At 47.4% G+C, this 16,853-nt stretch overlaps 1 protein-coding gene and 1 non-coding gene across 2 annotated transcripts in view; one reads left to right on the top strand and one right to left on the bottom strand.

Moving 5' to 3' along the window:
* The window catches only part of LOC114487281 (latent-transforming growth factor beta-binding protein 1-like), a 152,873-nt gene extending 138,793 nt beyond the window's left edge, over positions 1-14,080 (bottom strand). The window contains exons 1-2 of the mRNA XM_028496596.1: positions 13,611-14,080; positions 12,486-12,556 (exon numbers count right to left, since the gene is read on the bottom strand). Coding sequence (XP_028352397.1) covers positions 12,486-12,556; positions 13,611-14,080 — 541 coding nt within the window. The remainder of the gene's footprint in view (positions 1-12,485; positions 12,557-13,610) is intronic.
* LOC112063664 (U6 spliceosomal RNA) lies at positions 6,050-6,156 on the top strand. The gene has a single exon (XR_002891106.1). It is a non-coding gene; the product is annotated as a U6 spliceosomal RNA (small nuclear RNA).
* Positions 14,081-16,853: the final 2,773 nt, after the last annotated feature.

The raw sequence follows: 16,853 nt of genomic DNA, 5'->3' as shown, positions 1-16,853 counted from the left end.
ATATACAATGGAATACTACTCAGCCATAAAAAAAGAATGAAATAATGCCATTTGCAGCAACATGGTGGACCTAGAGATTGTCATACTAAGTGAAGTAAGCCCACTTACTTACTTCCACTTTAATACGTGGAATCTAAAATATGATACAGATGAACTTATTTACAAAACAGAAACAGACTCACAGACATAGAAAAGTAGTGCTGATAAATACCAATCCTGTATTGTGTTTATTCCTTAATAATAAAATCTACTTGCATTTGTAAGTCCCCTATTTATGGCTTTCCACAGCCTACAAGACCTGACTGGGGATCCAGCCCTGTCTCCCTTATCACCTATTACTCTAGCCTATACTAACAACCCAACAAAACTCACTTCTGGGTCCCTGTACAGGGCCAGGCCTATTCCCACCCCAGGGCCTTTGTGCTAGCTGTTCTCTTGTCCAAAAAGGCTCTTCCACCAGACCCTTTCATATCACACAGGTCTCATAAACCACTTCCTTACAGTGACCTTTCCTTACTCAATCCCCCTTCCCCCAGTCCCCATCACTCTCTATCCTCTCGCCCTGTTTTATTTTCTTCATAGAAAATAAAATCTTAACACCTTCTGTGTGCCAGTACCTAGCACACAGGGACACAGTGAAAGTCAACAAATGAATTCATTCATTCATTTAATCATTCATTCATTCCTTCCTTCCATAAAAGTCTATGTGCTTACTAGGTACCAAGGATAAAAAGATGGTTATGGTATTGATCACTACCCTCACACACAGAGCTCACATCAAGCTGGGAAGCACACACCCACAAGTGCACACATACAACAGTGATACAATGTGAAAAATGTGTAAAATAGATAGCTAGTGGGAACCCGCTATAGAGCACAGGAAGCTCAGCTTGGTGCTCTCTGGTGACTTAGATGGGTGGGATTCGGGGCGGGGGCGGGGGGTAGGTCCAAGAGGGAGGAGATATATGTATACATATGGCTGATTCACTTCGTGTACAGCACAAACTAACACAACATTGTGAAGCAATTATACCCCAATTTAAAAAAAAAGTTAAGACAGAAGAGGATTTGTATGACCAATATTCACAAGAATGACTTGAATTAGGTTGGGTGATGAATGGCCCTATCCCCATTCATTTCATTCAGCTTGAAAAAAAATCTGAGGAGTTAATTAATTGATCTGCTTGAAACTTCACAACTAATGGCAGAGACAGAAGAGAAGCGCTCCCACTCTTGAACCAATGTAGCAAATGATTCATCAAGGTGAGGTGGTACCTCTTAGCTGATTTAAATGGTTTTTACAATGAAACATGTTGAAGATGCTAATTGTTAACTGCCCACTTGATATGGTGTTAAATGTAACACATATGGGTGAAAAGATAGAGATGCTACTTTTATTTTATAGTAACAATAATAAACTGAAGTTCCTGCAAGATTGAAAGGGAGATTGGAATTGTTTGGTAATCCTATAAGAAATACAAACATTTTAAAGTCTACAAAGACAAAGGATCCTTATTATTATATTTTCCTTATTTTATGATTCTCTTTTCCTCCAGTGGCTTTTTGCTGGTTACATCTTCTTTCCCCTGTGAAGATTCTCCCTTAATTCATTACCAAAATATACTTCTGAAGGTTCCCCTCCAACCACTTAGTTCTCACCTTTAAATAACTGATGAGTAAATTGACCCCATCAACTTCAGTTAAAAACACCTTCCTCCAGGGACTTCCTGGTGGTGCAGTGGTTAAGAATCCACCTGCCAATACAGGGGACACGGGTTCGAGCCCTGGTGCGGGAAGATCCCACATGCCGCGGAAGAACTAAGCCCGTGCGCCACAACTACCGAGCCTGTGCTCTAGAGCCTGCGAGCCACAACTACTGAGCCCAAGTGCCACAACTACTGAAGCCCACACGCCTAGAGCCTGTGCTCCGCAACAAAGACACTGTAACGAGAAGCCCATGCCCCGCTCGCCACAGCTAGAGAAAGCCCGCGTGCAGCAACGAAGACCCAATGCAGCCAAAAATAAATAAATAAAACAAATTTAAAAAAAAAAACAAACCTTCCTCCAATTTGTCTTCCCATCCACTGACCAAACTCATCCTTCCTCTGGTCCAGCAGAACCAAGAGCATGTATTAAAAAACCAGCCCATCCATCTCCTAATTTACAAAACACGACATTTCGCAAACTGTTTACTTAGGTCCATGCCAACAATATTACTCAAATGTAGTGGAGTGAAAAAAACCACAGGGAATAGTGTAGTTGGCCAAGAGAAGTATTTGGGGATCTAAAATTACAGGGAAAATCATACAACATTCATTTTACTTAGTCCCAAATCTCTATCAGATGATGTTTAGCAGAAAGATTCTAAAATTGGCAGTGAGAAAGGAAAAGCTGTCTTAAAGTTTGGGCCATGCCAGGGTAGCCTTCAGAGAAGTAGGAGGAAATGGAATAAGGTGGTGTGTCCTTGAAAAGCTGTCATAATAAGCAGTGTCTGTCAGGCAAGGGACAAGCACACAGAAAAAATAGTAGAAAGAAAACCAAAGGAGAATTATTGCCCAAAGGTGAGAGGAAACAAAAAAGGAAGTAGAATTCTTTATGTAGCATTTAGAGGACAGTATTTACAACACAGCAAAATCAGAGATGCTGATTCAATTCAATTCTACTCGATTCAGTTAGCATTTGTACTATGGCGAGGAAGAGAGCCTGGGAACTTAAAATGACAAAAAGAAAATCCTGCAGGACTTAGCTGGTGGCACAGTGGTTAAGAATCCTCCTGCCGATGCATGGACCAACACAGGTTGGATCCCTGGTCTGGGAAGATCCCACATCCCGCGGACAAATAAGCCCATGTACCACAACTACTGAAGCCCACGCACCCTAGGGCCCGTGCTCCGCAACGAAGAGTAGCCTCCGCTCTCCGCAACTAGAGAAAGCCTGTGTGCAGCAATGAAGACCCAACGCAGCCAAAAATAAATAAATAAATAAATTTATCTTTAAAAAGTGTTTTTAAAAAAAAAGAAAGAAAGAAAATGCCGCTCCCCAGGAGCTCCACGTTGATGGGGAGGCAGATGCCCCTCTCCCCTGGTCCAGCCATACCCAGAGCAAAGTAAGAGTGAAAACAGAGTGCTCCCAGAGAGGGGAAGAGAGAGCCATGATTTTCACCAGGGGATCTGAGAAACACCAAGAGGGGTCTGTAAAAAGCTGAGGCGCCCAGGAGGGAGAGGGTCTAAGCAAGCAAACAGGAAGCCCTGAGAGCTCACATTTGTCAAATACTGTTGTGCGGGGGACAGGGGGACAGCTGCTCTCCAAGAACTCTTTGTATATTACTTCATGAAGTCCCCCAACAAGCCTCTGAATGATGGCACAAACCAACATCACGCCTGTCCTGTGAATGGGATAACTTAGCCTTGCCCCAGCTCTCACAGTCCAAGGTCACATAGTGAGGATGTGTTGACAAAGTGTTAACATCAAGTTAGGTGCCTTGGATTCTAACTCCAAAGACTGAACTTCTAACCATGGACCTATACTGCCTCTAGTTCAGGGCAAGCAAAACTGAGGCCTAGTAAGGAGAGAGAGAAAGAGGAGGAAGGCAAGAAAGGCGGGTCAGGTGGGACAGTAACAGGTAGCATTTCCTTCTTGTAACCACATTGTCTTGGGTCTAAATGACACCGTGCACGCAGATTCTTGGTGCCCAATGGACTGTGCGTACATGAAATGTTCAATGCTTAATAATAAGCTAGGCAAATTAATAGGTGCATGTGAGCTTATACAAATACAGCTCTGATGTATTTTTCCATAAGTACCAAAACAACCAGTTTGTGCCACACCAACAAATTATGTACTATTTTCTCTCCCCTAGAAAGATAGGAAACATCATTAGTAAAACATGCAGTTAGAGCAAGATTACCCTGGTGGCGCAGTGGTTAAGAATCCACCTGCCAGTGCAAGGGACACGGGTTTGATCTTCTGGTCCCAGAAGATCCCACATGCCACAGAGCAACTAAGCCTGTGTGCCACAACTACTGAGCCTGTGCTCTAGAGTACGTGCACCACAACTACTGAGCCCACGCACTGCAGCTATTGAGCCCACGTGCCACAACTACTGAAGCCCGCGCGCCCAGAGCCCATACTCCACCAACAACAGAAGCCACCGCAGTGAGAAGCCTGTGCACCGCCATGAAGAGTAGCCCCTGCTCGCCACAACTAGAAAAAGCCCATGTGCAGCAATGAAGACCCAACACAGCCAAAAAAAAAAAAGAGCAAGATTAGACCATAGTTTCTCCCTTATCTGTAAATTATTGTGCTTAATTATCACATCAGGGTGGTTTTAAAAACATGAGCCTGATGAGCAGCTGCCGGATATATTATTTTCTGCATTTTTGTGTATTTAAAATATTTTATAATTAAAAATAAAATATTTAGTGGAAAAAGCGCCCAGTGTGTTCCAAAGTGTTTCAACCTTTTTTTAAACCACTTTATTTAACCACCTATGTATCATTAACAATTTTGCAAGTGTCCAACTCTTGTAAAAATACATGTATTTGGGCTTCCCCGGTGGCGCAGTGGCTGAGAGTCCGCCTGCCGATGCAGGGGACGCAGGTTCGTGCCCCGGTCCGGGAAGATCCCAGATGCCGCGGAGCGGCCGGGCCCGTGAGCCATGGCCGCTGAGCCTGCGCGCCCGGAGCCTGTGCTCCGCAACGGGAGAGGCCACAGCAGTGAGAGGCCCACGTACCGCAAAAAAACAAAACAAACAAACAAAAATATATTTATCATTCAACTAACTAAAGAAACACTGGGTGTAATAACCCTGTATGCAGCCATCTTTGTACGTACTATTTAAAACTGACCTAAAGCAATGTTTAGAGGGCTCCCGCCTTGACAAGTTTCTAAATTGCTAAGCGTTAGGCTTGGCCTTCAGATTCCCACACAAAGTGTCATAAATATTGCCCAGGACAGGGTTCCTTCTGGATCACTGTTTCTCAAAAGGTGGGCCACCTCCATCAGCACCACCTGATGTGCTTATTAAATAAAAATCCCAGAGACTCTGATTCAAGAAAGCAGTTTAACAAACTCCTCCAGCGACCAGCTGCACATTCATGTTTAAGAGGCACCACAGAAATCTCTTTAAAGCAGACCAAGTGGAAATGGCCAGAGGTATAACCAAAATCACCAGTGGCCAATTCCTCACATTTTCTGCTCCCTGAAGCAGCCAGAGCTCCTGAATTAGGGAAGAAGCGCATTAGATCCACAGTCACAGACTATGTGGGAGGAGCGCAACTGAGCCTCTACCCACCCACCCTGGGGTCATTGCTAGGGAATCCCTGACTGCCTCAGGGGTGGCCCAGCTCTGAGCAGCCCACTTCTCAAGCCCACGTGCAGAGCACCTATGGCCTTCTATTATGAGTTGAATGGTTCCCCCCACAAAGAAAGCTATGTTGGAGTCCTGATCCCTGGTACCTTAGTTTGTGACCTTATTTGAGATAGGGTCTTTACAGAGGTAATCAAGTTAAAAATGAGGTCATTAGGGTGAGCTCTAATCTGATATGACTGGAGTCCTTATAAAAAGGGGAAATTTGGACACAAAGATAGACATGCATAGAGGGGAAATGAGGTGAAGAAACACAAGAAGACAGCCCTCTGCTAGCCAGGGAGAGAGGCCTGGAACAGATCTTCCCTCACAAGGAACCAACCCTCTCGACACCCTGATTTTGGACTTCTAGCCTCCAGAACTCTGAGACAATACATTTCTGTTGTTCTAAGCCACCCAGTTTGCGGTACTTTGTTACAGGCTTGGGAAATCACACAGTGAATTTAGGCGGTGAGAGCCAATCCAAAGCAGGGCTGTCGGGAGAGTCGAAGACCAAGACCTCAAGAGAGATGCTGCCACACTGGACGTCCAGGAAGCCTAGGGCAGTAGAAAGAACAATAAACCAAGAGCCACAGAGCTGGGGTGGGGTCTGAGCCCTGCCCCCCATTTAAAAAGGGGGTAATAAATCATGGCTGCCTGGTCTACACTCCCAGGGTGTGAAGGTCAAGAAAATGCTCTCCAGTGCTGGCTTCTGCAGCACATATACTAATATTGGAAAGAAACAGAGAAGATTAGCATGACCCCTGCACAAGGATGACATGCAAATTCGTGAAGCATTCCTTTTTTTTTTTAAAGTAAAAGAAAGAAAGAGAACGCCCTCCACAGGCTCTAAAGCACTGCTCAAATTACCCTCCCCTCATCAGCAGCTCCCCCAGCCTCTGCTCTGATCTTGGTCAGTGTTACAAGAGTGGTGACACTGCCCTAGCACTCCTAGTTGCCCTGTTCATTGCTAGGAAGAACTTGGAAGCAAAATCTTCATTTTAGGAAAATTTATTTGAGCTCCCAAACATGTTTGAGTATGTTTGGAATATCCAAGACAACAAATAACAGGCTCAGAAACAGCAGACTCCTGTAGTGGCCAAAGGTCCTTTGAACAAGTCAGGCTTCCTAAGGGCCAAGGGTACACCGGGCAGAGAAACACTTCACTAAAGCAGGCCAGGCAGGGGCGGGAGGGCGGGGTGCTCAGGTTGGCCCAGGGGCTGCAGGGTTTCACAATGAAGGTTTAAGTATGATCGCAGCCCAGGATTTATGGTTCCTAAATGTTTGTTTTAACCAGTGCTGAGAACACATATTTGACCCAGTGTGAACTTGACCTCTGGGTCCTTCTCCCTTCACCGGGCGGTCTGTGCCGCATGACAAGATTTTCCAGCCGACCCTCCCACCCCTGCTCCCAGCACTGGGGCCGGGGCGGTGCTCCCAGCAGCTGCCACAATAAACCTCACTGTGGATCTATTGGCGAAGCAGCTGTCAATGGCCACAGCGGGCAGATGAAAACTGTGTGATCACTCTGGGCGCGACTCCCGAGCTCAGCTAGCACAACGCCAAGCCAAGGGGGACAGGAGATGGCCTGAAAGGCCTCTGTCACCTGCAACTCCAGCCACACCCCACACTCATGGACGATGCCCTCGACTGCAGCAACTCTAAGCACCAAGGGCATATGTGACTGTGTCTCTTCTGTATATAATTAAGGAAAACGTCTAGGGTTGGCTTTTGGGTTTTTTTTCCCCCAAAGCACCGTGGGCTGAATGCCAGTGGAAAAGCAATGGAATATCGATTTTCTGTTTCTTGCTAAGGAGAGAACAAGTCATTTGATGTGCCATGAGTTAAGTGAGTAAAAACAGACCCTGCACTCTCTACAGCTGGCTGCGTTTCTCCTCTATTCATAGACCCTGGCACATGGTAAAAGCTAAACAGATATCCGTTAAAGAAATGAAAGAACCATCCATGCATTTAGGGAGGGCCTGCCATGTGCCAGGCACCCGCTTTGGATTCAGATCTGCCATCCTTCCTGTTCCATCCACCTCATCCTGCCAACCCGGCCTCACCCTCATCTCCCTTTTATTCTTTTGTGTTGTCTGTTCCCAAGTCCAGTCTCCTCTTTAAAGCTGAGCCCACTGGCAATGTCTCTCTCTGGCCTGCACTTACCCTGAGAGGGGGACAAAAAGATTGGAACAACCAAGAGGGGGTGGGTTCAGTTTAGACAGAGGGAACAAAATGCAAAAATGGGGATGGGCAAAAAAAAAAGGTTAACACCCTCCCAATAAATGTGAACCCCTTGGAAAGGGAACAGATGCAGTGCCTTCTCCTCTGCCCAAATGGACATCACTATCAGCAGTCATTCCACATTAATAACTAAAATTCCATATCTCGAGCTGTGATTTCAATTCCTAGAGACACACATACAGAGGGTGTCTGGAAAAGAATCATTAACATGCAACTGGGCATCTCTATGTAGAGACTGGGTGGCTAAAGCCCTCGGGGCTGCCATTGCGGACACCCACATCCATTCTCTCTGCCCGTGTGGGTCTGCTGCTGTTTGTTTCACATCTCTCTGATGGGCAATTTCAGGTTCGCTATATCTTCAGTCTTCAGAAGCATTTGCCTATGGCCCATTTAAATTAAGTTTCAATCAACTAAAAACAATCCAGTCTGCCTCTAAGGGGCACCTTGTTTTCCTCACAGGATTAAGCATACGGAACAATAGAAACACATCCCAACTCTTAGGCAGAAATATTTTTTGCATCAACGGGAAGACAATCTCTACAAATTGAAATTCTTCAGCTAAACCCTTTCAATTATCCTCAAAATAGAATAGACAATTACAAGGCATCCTTGCTGTTGATTTAAATTTAATGTGCACATTTAAATGTGCATACACATTGTATGATAACTACCTTTTTAAAATTTGAAGTATAGTTGTTTTACAATGTTGTGTTAATTATATAGATGATGATTACAATCTTAATAAGGAAATTCATGTTGACATGCCATTGGTTTTTGTATTTGTTAAGTGTAATAAACCATATCCAAGTGCAATTGTTCAATCTCAGCATAATAAGGAAGTGAGAAAGAGACCACACATCAATTTCTTTTGCAGTCTAAATTTCACTAGTATTTACCAAAGTAGTTGTAGTCACAAAAATTGGTGTCAGAATTTTTTCCATTCAATTTATGAATACCTTAGGGGAGTATTTTCCATCTAAACAGCAAGCTTTACACAAAGAGAACTAGAGGTACACAAATAATCTAATATTTAGTCTCCTTCAAAGTTCTTTTAAAATAAATCATTCTGGGCTACAGAACGACCCAGCCTATTTTATTTCTTTTTTCTCAGTAATCAAAGCCAGGCAGGATGGAAGTGACTGGCTTTTTCATTTATTCCTTTTTTTATTCATCTATATTGAGGTATAATTGACAAATAAAAATTGTATATATTTAAAGTGTATAACAATGTTTTGATATATGCACACACTGTAAAATAAGCACCACAGTCAAGCTAATAAACATTCCCATCACCACACAGTTAACATTTGTGTGTGTGTGTGTGTGTGTGTGTGTGTGTGTGTGTGGTGGAAACACTCTAAGATCTACCCTCTGAAGAAATTTCAAGTATATAACACAGTACTGTTAACTATAGTCACACCGCTGTATATAAGATCTCCAGAACTTATTCATCCTGAGGGACTGAAACTTTGTACCCCTTGACCAATATCTCCCTATTTGCCCCTCCCCCAGCCTTAAACTACTTTAAAGCTGTAATATAAAAAGGGATCCACATGTACATTCTTTGAAAAGAAGATGATGACAATAGCTAGAGAAACATACATAGGGAAAAAAGAAAACCAAATAATAGATAAATGAGACAGGATTTACTTGGCTTGATTCAATAATAAACTCTAAGACTCCTTCTGGTTTCATCAAGGCTTTCACATCCATCATTCTATTTCACCTTGATACCTGTAACAATCCTAGAAAGTAGTCAAGTTTGGGGGGTTTTTTGTGTTGTTTTGTGTTTTTGGCCACGCCGTACGGCATGTGGGATCTTAGTTCCCCAACCAGGGATCGAACCCGCACCCCCTGCAGTGGAAACGTGGAGTCTTATCCACTGGACCGCCAGGGAAGTCCCAGTAGTCAAGTTTTTAGCACAGTCATTTCAGGATGGGAAAATATAAGGGTCAGAGAGGTCAAATGAATTCCCCAAGGCCACACAGCTAGTGAAGGCTTGAGGGTTTAAACTCAGGTTTCCTGAACCCAAGGCCAGGGGCCTTTCCTGGTGTCACGCTGCTTAGCCATGGACACAAGTTTTGCCGCATCAGTGGTAACCCCAGTTGTCCCGTGTGAAGGTATAAGGGTCCCTCATCTCCCTGGCTCTGCACAGGGAGACAAACACAAGACCCCCCATTGAAACACATCCATCTAGCGTATATTACTTTGGATTGAGCACTGACCTAACCCAGCATCATTTTTAAAAATACAACTGTTCTTGAAAGAAGCTGTGATTTAAGCTTCCAGCATTTAGGCCTGAATTAATTTGTCAGATTGGGCAGTACTGGAAGGCTAATGTTGCATTGATTGCTTAGGTCCCGGTGCTGTCCAAGGGCTACCTTCTAGAAGCTGGAAGGATAACTTGAACCAAAAGCCGGAAGCATTTGTTATTGGTATCATGAGACTAAGCCAACGGAGCAACTTCCTCTGGAACACTGTATACAGTAACTGTTCAACCCTAACTTTTCTGACTGGTAGCCTTTTGCAGCCTTTCTCTTTCTGGGTCACCAGAGGGCAAACCTGGCTAAACCGAGGCACACTTGTGCTCTTGACTCCCTCACCTGGAGAAGCAGGAAGCCATGAGGTGATTCCTCAAGATCAGATGTTCTCCTTCTAGAGCATCTTTTTTTTTTTTTTTCGGAGCGCGGGCTCCGGACGCGCAGGCTCAGCGGCCATGCGTCACGGGCCCAGCCGCTCCGCGACATGTGGGATCTTCCCCGACCGGGGCACGAACCCGTGTCCCCTGCATTGTCAGGCGGATTCTCAGCCACTGCGCCACCAGGGAAGCCCTAGAGCATCTTTGGATCTGCAAATCCTCAGACAACCTAAGAATGGGGCACTACTCTCTTTTCAGAGAGGGCACTCAACGGCATCATTTGCCAAGTAAACTTCTTTGAAAGTCTTAACACATTCTCTCTAATGGGCATCAAGGAGCACTCGCCATCATCTATAACAACCTGCTCTGTATCTTTAATCTTTACACAGCAATGCTGCTGTCATGGATGGGCTGTCTGCACATAACAGGCAAAGAAAGTCTTAACACATTCTCTCTAATGGGCATCAAGGAGCACTCGCCATCATCTATAACAACCTGCTCTGTATCTTTAATCTCTACACAGCAATACCCCACTTTACACAGCAATGCTGCTGTCATGGATGGGCTGTCTGCACATAACAGGCAAACAACATCATATCAGGTTTTGAGCAGGAGTTACCAACGGGAGGAGAGGGTATGTAATTGGACCCAAGCAATTGTAAATTCAGGAAAATGCTGGTGCACTATTGTCAAGTGTAATCTAAGAAGAAGTGAAGAATTACGACTTAATCTAAAATGCCGGGGGCTTCCCTGGTGGCACAGTGGTTAAGAATCCGCCTGCCTATGCAGGGGACACGGGTTCGAGCCCTGGTCCGGGAAGATCCCACATGCCGCGGAGCAACTAAGCCCGTGCACCACAACTACTGAGCCTGCGCTCTAGAGCTCATGCACCACAACTACTGAGCCCACGTGCCACAGCTACTGAAGCCCGCGCACCTAGAGCCCGTGCTCCGCAACAGGAGAAGCTACTGCAATGAGAGCCCGCGCACCGCAACGAAGAGTAGCCTCCGCTCGTCACAACTAGAGAAAGCATGCGAGCAGCAAGGAAGACCCAACACAGCCAAAAATAAATAAATAAAATAAATTTAAAATTAAAAATAAAATGCCTACAACCCTGAGTATTTCTGATCTAGCGGTTTGAGTTCAATAACAAGGAGGCTGATTAGTGAGTTCATGTCTGCCACTACTCCTTGATCACAGTCAAATCATAACCCACCTGGACATTGCTTTTTACAAAACTAAAGCCACTATGCCAAAGTCCTGTTTCTTTCAGGGATTGAAGGCATCTTCCAACAAGCAAGTTCACCAGAAAGACTGTAATAGAAATGACCGTAATAGAAAATATTTTTAATTCATTCACTAGCATTTTAAAATCCAAACCGTATACAAGACAAATTGCTAAATTTTACTTATTACACTGAATACCAATAAGCAGCTAAAATTTTGAACGATTCTAATCCACATGTTTATGGTTCAAACTCTATGCAGAGAACACGTAAGAATGCTTAACTTTTTCTGAATGGAAGTAAGATTTCTTTATTTCCAATTAGCACCAGACAGAATCAACTCGTCAAGAGGACCCTCAAAGAATATTTTACCTTAATCCTTAATTTCACAATGCAGAGGGAAATATTTTCTGATGTTCTCAAATCTATATGCATCATTAATACATGTTTCAAAACAGTCCTAAGACTGTGTATTAGCTGGAGAAGCAATGCAGGAAAACCCACTTGTCAGTTCTGAAGAACAGTAGAGTGGTTACCTCCTAGGAAACAGGCCACAAGGATGGCAGATTCTGAGTGCTGTTTTCAGAAAGCTTTAACACTACTGATGTTTTATTCCAGAGCAGGGCCTCCTACTTCCCATTCCACTCCTACCATCAACTTAAAGAATGTTTTTCATTTGTCGATATCCATGTTTAAATTAATTGTACTGGTTCTGCCATATGGTACATCCTCCAGTGGGAATTTCTTTTCCTAGCCCCTGATTCACGGTTGTAACAGAGTAATTAATACCACGGTTGGGTGCAAGGGAATCTTGGAGCACGGCACAGTTTTGTACAATGAATCGCTGCTGGCCTTGATACCATCATTATCCTGGCCCAGCCCTTCCTGGGTGGTGATGAAGGCTTCAGATAACGGGGTAGATTGCATCACAGACATTGCATAGTCTCTTCAAGTGACCCCTGTGGGATGCCCCGTGTGAACAGACCCACTTCACCTACTGTGCAGGGCTGCTGTGAACATGGAAACTTACGTTTGGTGCATCTCTGGGAGCCAGGGGCCTTACTCCAGCCATGGCAGCACTGCCCTCCACAGACATTGACCCTGAAACAAACAAAGCAAGACCCCTGAGTCCAGTAGTAGCGACACTCCCCAAGCCTCCAGGGGGCTCCTGCAAGCCCAGCCTCCTGCTTCCACACTCCTCTGGCTTCGAAACAGGGACCCAGGATGTCCAACCCAAAGCTGCCCAAGCAGAAGGGTGAAGACAGTGTATCAGGGAAGGATGGGAGAACCAAAACCTCCATAACCTAGAACTATACAGGAGGAGAGAACAAGGTCCAAATAAACGGTTTTCTTAACTCCAAAAGTAAAGTAGAGCCAAATGTATTTTGTGTATTATCTGCGCCCACGTTTTAAATTGAATCTGAGTTTCAGAGAGAGGCGTCCAAACAGGAGTGAAATCACAACGCTTGGAACCACCCCTGAAGAAAAACAACAACAACAAATAAGCAAAACAAGTCTTCCCCCACACTCTCAACCTGTGATTAATGAGGAGGAGCGGCAGGGAGGACGTTTATGAACGCCCAGTAACAGAAACTATCCAACCGAAACTCCTGTCAATGCTAAGACACGCCGCCCCAGGAAAACAGACCCCACAGGTGCAGGGAAGCCAAGCTCACAATTACTAGGATGCTGAAAATTCCAGGTCACAGAACAGGAAGTGGATCTTTACAGGCAGCCCTCCTCCAAACTTTTTTTTTTTCCATTAGCCCGAAAAAAAAAATTAAACTGAGCTGCAAAGAGAAGTTTAATTGATGCTGAGGGATTAAGCTGTAGTGACTTCATGTTTACGCCCATCTTCTAGGAGTAGTTTGGTTCGCGCACAGGAGGTTACGCCCCAGGCAGAAATGCCTTTTGTGTTTACCCGCAGCTCAGTAACAATGCGATCGGAGTTTATCCTCAGTCAGAGCTCCCCGGCTTCCCCGCACTCCGCTCTTCCCGCCGCGCTGCAAGGAGGCAGGCAGAGGCGGGCGGGGAGGAGACAACCCACCGACGGCGCACGACGCCCACGGCCACCGCTGGGCTCCGAGGGGGCCGCGACTCCCCGGGTCCCCGCGCGGGCGGCGCGCGCGAGGAAGGAGGGAGGGTGTGGGCTTACCCCTGCAGCTGCTGCTTCTGGTGAACCTGCAGCCTCGAGACCCCGCCGCTCTGGGTCTCCTGCGGCACTTTGGAGCGCACCGCTTGCCTGCCTTGTTTGGCGAACGGGGCGGCCGCCGGGTGACCGCCAGGCTTGGGGTGGAGCTGCCCGCCGGAGCCCCCGGGACGCGCCGGCTCCGGCGGTGGCGGTGGCGGCGGCCGGAGCCCCTGCAGGGCCGCGCCGCCGGGCGGGCTGGTGCGCCGAGTCCGCTCCGAGGGGGCCCCGGCGCCCGCCGAGCTACGGCTGTACCTGGCGTTGAGCGCGACGTTGAAGGTCCGCGGGCGCTGGGGCCCGCCCAGGGGCAAGGCGCCCGCCGCCAGGCCGGGGCCCGGGCGCACCACGTACGTGATCCTCCGCACCCGGCACTGCACCGAGGACGCGAGCAACCCTGCCCAGAGCAGGAGCCCCCACCTGAGCCAGGCCCCCGCCATCGCGGGCCCCAGCCGGCGCCCCCGGCCCCCGCCCCCGCCCCCGGCCGCGCCGCTCGCCCGGTGCGGCCGCCCGCGCGCGCTCAGGCTCCCCCGAGAAAAACCGGGAGCCCGGGAAAGGCGGGGAGGAGGAAAACTCGGTTGCAGGAGAGGAAGTTCTGCGGGCTGCTGAACGGCCCCAGACCCCAGCCGAAAGCGGTGGGGAGGAGGGGGCGGGGTGGGGGTGGGGAACGCGGGGCCCGGGAGGGGAGGGGCGAGGGGCGCGGGCCGCGCAAGGTGAGGGTCCGCTCGTCACGCCGCCGGCGCAGGGGCTGCAGCGCCAGGGACCCGGCGAGAGTGGGCGAGGCGGGTGTGAGCGCGCGGGACGCTCAGCGGCAGCCCGGGCTGCAAAATCTTTAAAAAGTTTCTCTCGCCGTGGAACCGAGTGTCAGATCTGAACAGCCAATCTCCGGCAGACGTGACGTCAGGCAGTAAATCCTAATTGGGGAAAGCGTGAGATGAGCCCGAGAACACGCCGCCACCCTCCACATCCACATCGATTGTTCCTATGGTTCGGCAAGGCAGAGGTCCCCGCTCCTCGATCCCGTCTCCCGGGAAAGGACAAAGGACTCGGCAAAGTCACCGAACGGTCCTTTCCTTCTAGAAGCCCCACAGGACTCATTTGATACTGTCTGGAAGGCATTTCCAGTCATTTTCTTATCCGTGTTTGCTCGGATACTTGCTGCGGGTATTGGATTAAAATACCAATCGGGCCCCAGAAAGGACTGCTCGGGGTGCGCTGAGTGTCCATCGAAAGTGTTTAGATGGTTCTCTTTGGGATTGTAAACTCCGCTTGACTCTTTCTGAGTGTGCAGCTTCTGGTACCCTACTCCTCTCTTGGCATGTACCAGGGTGGGCAGCAGGGGGCGCCCGCGTAGACGGGGAAAACCGCAACAGGAATCGACCCCGCAGAAGCAGTCCCGGTGAAAAGGCCTCTATGACAGGAATACAGGGCTTAGGATCCATGACAACGCCAAGCCATTATTAGTCTCTTTTTAAAGTCAGATCAGTTCCCTGGACCCCTATCCGAAAGGAAAGGATCACTCACTGGAGATGACCCAAAATCACATTAAGGGAGATGCAGAATGTCCTAGCGGACAGTCCCTGGGGTCAGGGTGCTTTTGGGTGGAAACCATGAAATAGTAACATATTTACTTCTGGCATTTGAATTTAAAACGGTGTCTTCAGCAGCATTCACGCTTTTATTACATGAATGCGATAGAAAACCCCGCATTGGCTAGTGGACGGTTGGTAGCAGGTGACAATGGTTTAAGAAGAATTAATAGAAAATGATTTAAAGATGAAGAAACTTAATCCCTTAATCTATTTTTTCGTACATTGGAGAAAGACCTCCAGTATTTGATTTGGCAGGAGAGGGTCTCAGCCCATCTGCCTGAGCACCAGTTTCATGTGAGAACACACTCTTGAGAGCCAGTCACAGAATAAACAGCATCTGACCAGAGGGAGAGACCTCAGTTCAGTCCTAACACTGCCTCTAAGTAGCTGAAAGACCACAGGCAGTTCACCTCTCCTCTCTGAACCTCGACTTCCTACCCTATAATCCAACAGAGAAGTTGGATTAAAAATTCCTTCCAGCCCTAAGAGTCTGTGGCTCTAAGAACATCCCTGTGGACAAGATGAGTGAGGTCACTCAAGGTCAGTCTCTGAGCCAGGCCAAAGGGAACCAGCTCAGAAGATTGAGGAAGGAGGGTGGGTGAAGAAACTGCCTCCCAGCCTGGGATTCTGTAGAAAGGACATAGCACAAGCTAATAAATATCCACCAAGTGCTACTCTGAGGCAAGCAGAGAGGCTGACCCTTTGCAGATACAAAGTATCACAGGCACAACCTTTTTGTTCTGCAGAAACTTCCTATCTGGTTAGAGAGAAAAAATGTAAATAAACAAAAGCTTTTAAAAAAGATAAATAAATAAAGCAACAGTTTGAGATAATAACAGAACTCTCCCAAAGCAGTATCTGATTTGTGAGAGGCCAATGTCACTGTACAACCCATAATTCTTTGTCATCTCATGGAGAATTCACAACATGTAGGGAAAACATTTTCTACCTGCAGCTCAGAGCAGTCTACGGAGATTCTCTCTCTCAGGAAGGGATGATGAACAGCAGTTGAAGCGGATGGGGGCAAGGTGTGTCTGGAAGCGATAACCCCATGCTGAAGAGCCTAGGCTGGAAAGAAGACGTGTCACACAGGTGAAAGCTCAGGAAATAGTGATGGACAGCATCACCAAAGGAGCAGACTGCAGTCTGTGGTGGTGAGTGAGCTCTTCTTATTAGGCACTCCAGGACTCAGATGGAAGGCATACATCAAAGCCTGTTTCGGTCAATGAGAGGCAGCTGCCTGCAGAGGGCAGAGTCTGGACAGGGATCCAGAGGGCTGGGCTGGAGCAGTGTGGCTGCTTCATTTCCCATGGGAACTTGAGCAAGTCATTTCACCTGAGAGCCTGTTTCCAGAGCGCCTGGAGATCAACCCAAGGTCCTCACATTTGGGGACAGCAATGAGCTCAACCACGCTCTATGACTCTGCAGAAAAAAAAAATGTTTAAAAAGATACAACGCGGGCTTCCCTGGTGGCGCTGTGGTTGAGAGTCCGCCTGCCGAGGCAGGGGACACGGGTCCGGGAAGATCCCACATGCCGTGGAGCGGCTAGGCCCGTGGGCCATGGCCGCTGAGCCTGCGCATCCGGAGCCTGTGCTCCGCAACGGGAGAGGCCACAACAGTG

The sequence above is a fragment of the Physeter macrocephalus genome, chromosome 12, assembly GCF_002837175.3.
Source record: "Physeter macrocephalus isolate SW-GA chromosome 12, ASM283717v5, whole genome shotgun sequence".
Classification (NCBI taxonomy): Eukaryota; Metazoa; Chordata; class Mammalia; order Artiodactyla; family Physeteridae; genus Physeter; species Physeter macrocephalus.
Note: the sequence above shows the minus strand (reverse complement) of the source record. Positions and strands in the feature narration are given on the sequence as shown.